General features: G+C 49.3%; 5 protein-coding genes across 5 annotated transcripts; 3 read left to right on the top strand and 2 right to left on the bottom strand.

Annotated features, from left to right (window-relative positions):
- Positions 1 to 49: 49 nt before the first annotated feature.
- FPSE_07687 (uncharacterized protein) lies at positions 50 to 1,206 on the top strand (the record flags this gene model as incomplete). The annotated part of the gene is made up of 2 exons (XM_009260805.1): positions 50 to 262; positions 343 to 1,206. 2 exons carry the CDS (start codon positions 50 to 52, stop codon positions 1,204 to 1,206), a joined length of 1,077 nt encoding a protein of 358 aa, XP_009259080.1.
- A 321-nt stretch (positions 1,207 to 1,527) lies between these two features.
- On the bottom strand, positions 1,528 to 3,006 carry FPSE_07688 (uncharacterized protein; the record flags this gene model as incomplete). Its single annotated transcript, XM_009260806.1, has 3 exons — positions 1,528 to 2,273; positions 2,327 to 2,386; positions 2,694 to 3,006. The coding sequence occupies 3 exons, from the start codon at positions 3,004 to 3,006 to the stop codon at positions 1,528 to 1,530; spliced, it is 1,119 nt and encodes a 372-aa protein (XP_009259081.1).
- Positions 3,007 to 3,701: 695 nt separating this feature from the next.
- FPSE_07689 (uncharacterized protein) lies at positions 3,702 to 4,659 on the bottom strand (the record flags this gene model as incomplete). Its single annotated transcript, XM_009260807.1, has 2 exons — positions 3,702 to 4,370; positions 4,420 to 4,659. The coding sequence occupies 2 exons, from the start codon at positions 4,657 to 4,659 to the stop codon at positions 3,702 to 3,704; spliced, it is 909 nt and encodes a 302-aa protein (XP_009259082.1).
- Positions 4,660 to 5,311: 652 nt separating this feature from the next.
- Positions 5,312 to 6,612, top strand: FPSE_07690 (uncharacterized protein; the record flags this gene model as incomplete). The annotated part of the gene is made up of 3 exons (XM_009260808.1): positions 5,312 to 5,366; positions 5,426 to 5,863; positions 5,930 to 6,612. The coding sequence occupies 3 exons, from the start codon at positions 5,312 to 5,314 to the stop codon at positions 6,610 to 6,612; spliced, it is 1,176 nt and encodes a 391-aa protein (XP_009259083.1).
- A 1,612-nt stretch (positions 6,613 to 8,224) lies between these two features.
- FPSE_07691 (uncharacterized protein) lies at positions 8,225 to 9,435 on the top strand (the record flags this gene model as incomplete). The annotated part of the gene is made up of 2 exons (XM_009260809.1): positions 8,225 to 9,055; positions 9,367 to 9,435. 2 exons carry the CDS (start codon positions 8,225 to 8,227, stop codon positions 9,433 to 9,435), a joined length of 900 nt encoding a protein of 299 aa, XP_009259084.1.
- Between the last annotated feature and the right edge of the window lie 61 nt (positions 9,436 to 9,496).

Genomic DNA, 9,496 nt, shown 5'->3' with positions numbered 1-9,496 from the left:
AATTTTGTGTTATCCATATTTTCAACTTACGACTCACAACTTAACCACGATGGCCTCCAACTCTGATGCTCCGCCCGCGGCGGCCACAGAGGCTGTCCTCGTCAAATCCGAAGAGATGCCCAAGGATGCCCAGAAGGTTGAGGAGCTGGACTTCAACAAGCTCAAGGGTCCCATCACTGCAGAGGATCTCTTCGAGGGCATGCGCCACATGGGGTTCCAAGCGTCTTCCATGTGTGAAGCCGTGAGGATCATCAACGACATGGTGCGCTGCGCTCCGCTCGGGAGATTCTACACCAGGGTCTTCTGACATGATCAAGAGCCAGGCTGGCTAACAATTTGCAGCGTGCGTGGAAAGACCCCGAGACTGGTGACAAGACCACCATCTTCCTGGGCTATACTTCCAATCTCATCTCGTCGGGTCTTCGAGGTGTCTTGCGCTGGCTCGTAGAGCACAACCATGTCTCGTGTATCGTCACCACTGCTGGTGGTGTCGAGGAAGATTTCATCAAGTGTCTTGCCGACACCTACGTTGGCTCTTTCAGCACCCCTGGAGCCGATCTCCGTCGCAAGGGTCTCAACCGAATTGGAAATCTCGTGGTTCCAAATGCCAACTACTGTGCCTTCGAGGATTGGGTCGTTCCTATCCTTGACAAGATGCTTGAAGAGCAAGAGGCCAGCAAGGGCACGGAAGAGGAAATTAATTGGACACCATCCAAGGTAATTCACCGCTTGGGTAAGGAGATAAACGACGAGCGATCCGTCTATTACTGGGCGTATAAGAACAACATCCCTGTGTTTTGCCCCGCCATCACCGATGGCAGTCTGGGCGATATGCTCTACTTCCATACTTTCAAGTCCTCGCCTCAGCAGTTGAAGATCGATTTGGTCGAGGATATCCGTCGCATCAACACGATTGCTGTTCGAGCCAAGCGAGCCGGTATGATCATCCTCGGAGGCGGTATCGTCAAGCACCACATTGCCAACGCATGCTTGATGCGCAACGGCGCCGAATCAGCTGTCTACATCAATACAGCACAAGAGTTCGACGGTAGTGATGCTGGTGCCAGGCCAGATGAAGCTGTATCATGGGGCAAAATCAAGATCGGAGCGGACAACGTCAAGGTCTACATGGAGGCGACAGCCTGCTTCCCCTTTATTGTTGCAAATACGTTTGCAAAGGACATCGGGAAGGAGGATCAAAAATAAAGAATATGCTAGAAGAATATAAAAAAGACTTGTTAAAAGCCACTTGCGGTTTGTTGGTATTTGGCAACGTAATGCTGAAACACTTCAAGCTAGTAGAGCGATGTGAGCTCAAGAACCACCGTCCTGGGACACGAGTGGAGATTCCAGTGGCTGCCAGTTCCATATGCTTTGTCCCGAACGCCTTGACTCTCTGTTTCCTTATATTTCAGTCAACCACTGTGTTGTTGTGCATGTATTCGGAGCTTGTCTCCCTGAAATCATTCTAGATATCGGTATCCTTCTTGGCCCCTTCGCTGGGTTCTCGTCAGCATCATCCACATCCTATTCAGGGGTATCATCTGCGCGATCTGTCTCCGGTCCCCGTGCCTTTTGCGCAGCCAGGGCCGCTCGTCGCTTAGTTCGTTCTCTGTCGATCTGGCCACGAGGTCTGTATAGTCGTTTATTGGCTAAGCAGCGCTCCTCCTTAGCTTTGGCAATTGCTTCCTCTTCCTCTTGTCGACGCAGGATCTCGGCGATGTCGATTGTGTCCTTTCCCATCATCTTGATTGCGGCTAGGCCCTCTTCAAGTCTTGGCCACGACCTCGCGATTCCTCCTTTTCTGGTCATGATTCGCACAATGACGTCGTGCGCATGGACAGGTTCATCGGTGGACTGAACTTCCATGCAAGCATCTCGCCAGAAGATGTCAGCTTCTCGACTGGGTCGAGAAATAGGATTGGGTGGAAAGTGAGGAGGAATAATCGGGCTTTCGTCACCGGTCTCGGACTCGCAGCTGCAACATATATTGGAGGATTTGCTGTTTGGGGAAGAGGCGACTTTTTCGTGGTGGCTTGTGGGAGAAGTGGTTAGAGAGCGATCATGTCGTGGAGTTTCGGGAGTTGGCAAGATGGAGCGGACTCCCTTTTTAGGCGCTTCTTTTTTGGATGCTTCTTTTTTGGGTGCTTCTTTTTTGGGCGCTATTTGACGGGGTTCGGCCGGGCTTGGTAATGGAGTCTCTTGAAATAGCAAGGGTTCGGTCTGTTCGATGCTCTTAACAGGCACTTTAGGCTTATACATCGTGCCTGTATCTAGAAGTAAATGTTAGAAAACGTACAGTATGGTAGGTACGGATGGGCAGTACTTCTTCTGCGAAGACCAAAGTCTTGCTCAACGGCGGCTCGACGAATATCCATATTTGAGTCTATAATAAAGAGTGTCAGTAAGTTAAGTGCTCGACAAGGTAAACACCCACTGTCAAATTATGCTGATGGCATGTGCAAAGGAAGGATAAAGAGAATATTGCTTAGGAAGAGGTGTTGCTCTCGTCTGAACTAACAGTCAGACGAAGGAAAACAGTGTGGAAAGATGGGGGCTTGTGTAAATATATAGAAGAATCAAGGTGTATTTACTGCAAGTTTGAGTATGAATGAGTTTGCAGATATTTAGGCAGTACACCAGTTTCTGTCACTGGGGCAATCCGGGCTGGTTGATAATTTCGCAAGACTTACCGTCATATATATTCCGCAGTGCCCCTGGTGCTTTCACTCCCAAGTTTATGAGATTATTAGACTCTTCTTGCTTGATTTTCGGGGACAAAATTGGCGAGGCATGGGGAGTCTGCGTCGGTGAGCGCAGAGTACACTTTTTGCGAGTCCAGTTGTTGCCCTTTCTCCTTCTTCTCTTGAGCTTTTTGTCTGTTCGCAACTCCGGGCTTGCGTTGGACTCGGGACTCATCAAGTTTTTATACTCTGAGATCTTGGTCTCAATTCCAGGCGTAGGACTTCTGTCCATGGTCCCTATGTCATCATCCTTTGGTGACATTGCTGATCTGAACAGTCGGAAATGGTGGTGATAAGGATAGAAAGTGCGAAGATGGCCATGGACTTCGATATTCTCCGTAAGATAAAAAATTGTAGCTGCGAGGTCGATTGTACGGTAATGAAATGATGAGAATTGTAGACAAGTATGAGGCGTGAGGGAAGAAAGAGGGGCTCGAAGTTAAAGAAGGAAGGACAGATGGACTGAACATACCCCGAAGAGCAGGAGCGATAAGTCAGCGAGAAGCTTTTTCTTCATGATTAAGCATTTTGCACTGGTTAATTTAGGAATAGATGAACTTAAGGAGAAGAGTTTAACGTGAAAAAGATAAAAAGATCAAAAAGGCCTGTCTTGGTCGTTGTATCATTGTAGATGAATGTGAAGGGCCATCATCCACTCATTGGTGAAGCAGGTATCCAGATCTCATGACTAAGATGTCTACAGCCTCAAGGTATTCAAGGAGCTTCTGATAGGTCATCCAGTTTCAGGAAGTTGTACTCAGCATAATGGGTACTTCGTTTCACAGCATGATGCTGTACCAGAGTTTAGTTGGGGTGGGGACAGAACAACAACTTTTTGTATCAAAAACAAGGACTCGAAATGGATTCGACTTGTGTGTCTTCTCATGGAAGTACAAGGTTGAAATACATAAGATTTATACACGGGTCGAGAATGCCACGTCTATTGGGTGTAGGGTATCATTTTCGAACATCCCCAATACTTTGCTTAAACTCAGATAGAGCACGAGTCCACTCATCTACACCACTACCCTCCGCCCAAGATGCAATTTTCTCAATCCCTTCGAGGTCATCTTTCATGTGGCTTTCCGTTGTCGTTCCGTCTATAACTGCAACTCCGTCAAGGCCGAAGAGAAGAGCATAGTACGCCGCCACAAACTCAACGCCAGCTTTCTCTGAAACCATTCCGATAGGCATGCTGGCAGCGAGTTTTGGGTTACCGTTGAGTGTCCAGAAAGACTGGTATGCGATCTCTTGCCGTCGACAGTAGGCTCTGAGTTCTACATCGAAGAGTGTGCCCGCGTGGAAGCAATTCTGGACGACGCTTGGTTTCACAGTGACTGCATCATGCAACTCCTTGAGAATGGGAAGCTCGATGTTGGAGATGCCCAGGTTACGAATCTGATGGGGCACGTAAGTTTCTAGTGTCTTCCATGCCGCGATGGTTTCCTCGATATTTGTCAGGGGAGTATGCAGAAGCATACTGTCAAGATAAGGCTCCTCGCCCTCGATTGTGAAGTACTTGAGTGAGGACTGCACAGACTGATGAACCTGATCCACAACTGGTACCTTGAAATCATAAGGTGCGTTTTCACCTTGGATGGCCGGAGGCGAGAATTTAGTTTGGAGCTGTAGGTAAAGTCAGTTAACCTTAGATATAAAATGTAAAGAGACTTACAAATAGTCCTTCACGCTTAACAATGCGGTCTTTGATGGCTCGTTTGACACCTTGCCCTACACCTTCCTCGTTGTAATGCTCAGGCTGGGCTGCTGTGTCGACACCGCGGAAACCACACTTCAGGGCAGTATAAACGAGGTCTGCTGTCCTTTCTCTCTTCCAAGCTGTACCATATATGAGTTTTGGCATGGTGGTGGATGAACCCTTGAGGGTCATGTCCTTTGCTAGTTTGTCGGCCATGATGAACGTTATAATTGAATAAATCGGCTCAGTCGTAGATGGATCAATTTAATCACATTGAGTGAAGAAGATTCATAAGGTTTTATACGAATGGCGACGTCAGGAGAAGATAGAGGTCAACGTTGTTGATATTAGTTGCGACATGTTGAGCCTCAAACCGGCTACATATACCCGTAGTGTTATTGACTCTGAACTATAGTGATGAATTCGGAATGAAGCGGAGACAAATGTCTCACTTCAAGTCCATGATGTTACGAGCACTCCCCACATCATGGCGTGAAAGAACCTGCGCAAGACTTTCATTCATTATGTCAAATGAGTTGAGAGGGTATCACAGGATCCAAGGTTTCCTCGGACGTAGGAGGACCGAAAGAATAGAAATACTACTTTGTCTGAGAAACGGGAGGCCGGGCCTTGTTACCGGGTATGCAAAGTGAAGCAATTCCACACTCAACTGTAAACATCATTGGATTAGCTGTAATTAATGCCCCGCCATAGCTCTGAGGGGTTGGAGCTTATCAGGTTTAAGTCACGTCACTGACTGCAAAGAGTGCATATAGAGAACATTCAATCCGCGCTTTTCACTCATCTATCACATGGGCATCATTTGTCACAAACTATAAACCTCACGATTGATAAGAATACTACCATCATGGCACCCTACATTGCTAAATGGGGAATTCTGGCTACTGGTGGCATCGCAGAATGTGAGTTGCAACTCCGTATCACAAATTACTACCTTTGGTAGTCTAACCATCACCACCAGGCTTCACCAAGGATCTTCTCACAGACCCCGCTACACGCGAAGTCGACGACGTACAACATGAGATTGTTGCAGTTGCCTCTTCCAGCTCTGTCGACCGAGCACGCGACTTCATCAAAAAGATTGATGGCCCCTCTTCAGCTGCCGTTTACGGTTCATACGCTGAGCTTGTGGCTGACCCCAACGTCAACATCATCTATGTTGCTACCCCTCATAGCCACCATTTCCAGAACGCCATGCTGGCACTTGAGGCTGGAAAGAATGTCCTCTGTGAAAAGGCCCTTACCGTAACTGTCGCGCAGACTAAGAAGCTGTATGAGGTTGCCAAGTCTAAGAACCTCTTCTTCATGGAGGCTGTCTGGACACGGTATTTCCCGCTTAGCATCAAGGTGCGGGAGTTGATCCAGTCCGGAGTCATCGGCAATGTTTACAGAACTTTCGGTCAGTATGCCCCCATTGAGCCCCCCAGCGCTCCTCAGCGTAGCAGTCATTAACTCGCTCATGTAGCCGACCTCTCATTCAACAAGAACACAGAGAGTGATGACCTCCAGTTCCCTGATTCGAACCGCATGGTCAACCCTGATCTTGCAGGTGGTGCCCTGCTTGATCTCGGCATCTACTCCCTGACCTGGGTTTTCCAGTCTCTGTACCACGTCCAGCCTGAAGCTGATAAGGAAGCGCCCAATGTTGTGGCTGCCATAAACAAGTACCGAACCGGCGCAGACGAGTCGACAAGTATCATCTGCCAATTTCCCAAGCACAGGAGCGTCGGCATTGCAACCACCTCGCTGCGCATCGCAACCGACGTCGACGGTCACTACACCGGTGGCCCGGCGATCCGAATTCAAGGTTCCAAGGGTGAAATTCAAGTTACAGGTCCTGCATACCGTCCTACCGAATACAAGGTCATCAAGTCAGACGCCAACGGCAAAGTCGAGGTGGTGACCTGCCCGATCCCTACGGACCCCAAGCGTAACAACTGGGGCCACGGTATGTTCTGGGAGGCTGACGAGTGTGCGCGATGTTTGCGCGACGGAAAGAAGGAGAGCGCATCGATGCCTTGGTCTGAGAGTATTGCCATCATGGAAGTCATGGATAGTGCGCTGAAGCAGGGCGAGGTGACATACCCTGAGCTCATCACCACCGATGTATTTGACGCCAACAGCCCTCTCAACACTGGCAGGAAATGAACTGTATAACGTACAATGCTTCAAGTAGCCATGAGATAAGAGCTGGGTGACATGATATATACAAGGATGTTCCGAAGCATTGATTAGTGCCGCCACCCTGCATCGTGATTAACACATGAGTATAAGATGCGCATAAGATGCATACTACGACGGGTGAAAAGTCCCGGCGCTACGCGCGGGAGAGTGAGATTAACGGTTCATGTCAGATGCAGCAACCATCCATTCATGGCAGGGGGGGGCTGTTCTGAGATTTCTGGCAATCATCAAACGTGCGATGGCTGTTTTCTTAGCCAAGCCATAGGCGACACGGGAAGCATGGCGTGGCATTGTAAGACATTTTGGCGCCATGTTGCCCCTTTTGCAACCAAGGTACCTGAATAGGTGAGGTGAATGGGATGGGCGGCTAAGATGATCGCTCTCAGGCAAGGCACCAATTTCTGAGCAGATCCGTCCATTGAGGCCTGAAAAAGAGTCGGAGAAGTCGGAGTCTTTTGGTCTCGACCTGAGATGACGTGCAGCCCTGCCAGTTCTTCAGGCAAGCGAGCGAGCGGGAGCACCCATGCCCACCCACATGTGTCGCGGATCCCTGATACGAACGCTCTCATCTGCTGAAGATATGCATTATGCATGCAGCACGAGGCTACCTTGGATGACACGCGAGCTGTAGTAGAGGGGGCGTACAAGCCACCAAAAGGGTGTTGGAAAGCTGACTGATTTGCGGCATTCTCTCAAGGGATTGGGTGGTGAGAATGTGAAGATGCGATGTGATACTATTATAACAGCGATCCTTCTGTGATCCATGTAATAGAGAGATGAGATTGTGGGGTCGACGATATCAAGACCCCCAAATGAATTGAAGCTTTGAGGCCTGGAAGCGGATCCGAGGTGTTCATGACTAGGGGCCTCAAAATCTGACAGGGGAAGGATTAGTTGACGTTTGGAATTTCTGATTGTCAACATCATGTACGTACCATAGGACCTACTGTTTCTAGATAGCTCAGGTACTGTAATCTTCAACATAGCTTCATCTAGACCTCATCCATTACGTACAGAGAGTTGTTGTTCGTATTAAAGTTGACGCACAGTCGCAGATATCCCGCTCGCAGGGGGGTCGTTGGACTACCTATTTGGCTGAGACTCGTACGTTCGCTTAAGTTGGATCATATATTAGCATGAGCTATATTGCCTAGTCGCGTTTGTATTTGTCGCTCGTCCCTCATCGACGTCTGTGTTGACCTTGAAAGAAATAACGAGTCAATATCCGTTCTGGCTACGGAGTACTCAAGCCACAAAACGGAGCCGCCTAAACAAGGTCTCCAGTCTCCACTAATAAGGTAATCGCGGGCCACAGCCGAGCCAGGGCAGTCAATACCTGGATATTGAGAAATTAGTAGTTGCCATATACAGAAACCGCCAACAAACTTGAAGAACCAACCAACCATTTCATTTGTGACAAGTCTGAGCTCTCTCAAACAATTCACTGCAAATCTCACACGCCCCTCCTGAGATTTGAGTCTCACAGCCAAGGATTGCACGTCCAGTCAGTCCCTGTAGGAAAACCTGCACGGAACTTCAAAGCAAACAGTCATCGATCGTCTGTCTCTTTTTCGTCATGGCAAGCGTTCCATCGGCCACACCGGCTGGACTAGATCAAGAGAACAGACCACTCGGACAGCAAACTTCAGCTCAAACTCCGGCTCAGGATCGAGCTCGAGATCAAGCCCCCGCAGAGACCTTCTCACAATCGGCAGCGGAAGAGGCGCCCGAGACGTACGAGGCTACCCACGTCCACGCAGTCTATGAGAAAATCGCACCGCACTTCTCAGCTACTCGTCACAAGCCCTGGCCCCGCGTTGCCAGATTCCTTGAAACCCAGCCTGCTGGGAGTGTCGGTCTGGACGTTGGTTGCGGTAACGGCAAGTATCTGCGCGTCAACCCGAGTGTCCACATCTTTGGCTCAGACCGAAGCCAGGCACTTGTCCATCTTGCCCGTACTGAGCTCCGTCGGCCACGGGAAGACGGCGCTGAGCTTGATCCTAGGGTATCGGACGTTGATGTCGCTGTTGCGGACGGCTTCGCTCTCCCTTACCGTAAGGGTGCTGCCGACTTTGTCATCTGCATCGCTGTTGTGCACCACATGTCGACACGTGAGCGTCGGCAGACCGCTATTGCGGAGTTGCTGGAACTTGTAACTCCCCAGACCGGCCAAGTGCTTGTCTACGTGTGGGCTCTTGAGCAGGCATCGAGCCGTCGCGGATGGGACACGGGCAGTGATCAGGACCGCTTGGTGTCGTGGGTGATGCGCAAACCCAAAGGCCAAGTGCCCGGTGGCACGTTCCAGCGATACTACCATCTCTACAAAGAGGGTGAACTGGAGGAGGACGTCCTGGCGGCTGGAGGCATGGTTGTTGAGAGCGGTTATGAGAAGGATAACTGGTGGGTGGTATGTAGCCGGCCGTTGGGACAAAGTATGTCGTGAGCGACGAGAAAGTCAAAAGTATGGGCGTTACGAAAATGTATTGGATATGATGAGCACGTGAAATGAACTGAAGATGCACGATTCACCGCGAGCTTTGTTACGGGCAATATGCTTGTCAAACCATGCAAAAGCAGTAGCCCGTTGACGGGATTGCATTACATTTGGGATATCTTCGAATTCAGGTAACAATGCTAACTGTACAGGCTGTCCATCTACTTTGGTTCCTTCTCTATCGCTTCCCTAGATGTGTCTATCGAACATAAAATACCAAAAAGACAAACAAAGACAAAGCGCTGTCAACTGAAAAACAACAACACCATTTCTTGCAACTCCGTGTTTTCTAGGGCCACCCCTGACCCTATTCTGTAATGCTTCCATTCATTGCCAGGCTTCCAAACAGCCTCC

This window comes from Fusarium pseudograminearum, chromosome 1, assembly GCF_000303195.2.
Source record: "Fusarium pseudograminearum CS3096 chromosome 1, whole genome shotgun sequence".
Taxonomy (NCBI): Eukaryota; Fungi; Ascomycota; class Sordariomycetes; order Hypocreales; family Nectriaceae; genus Fusarium; species Fusarium pseudograminearum.
Note: the sequence above shows the minus strand (reverse complement) of the source record. Positions and strands in the feature narration are given on the sequence as shown.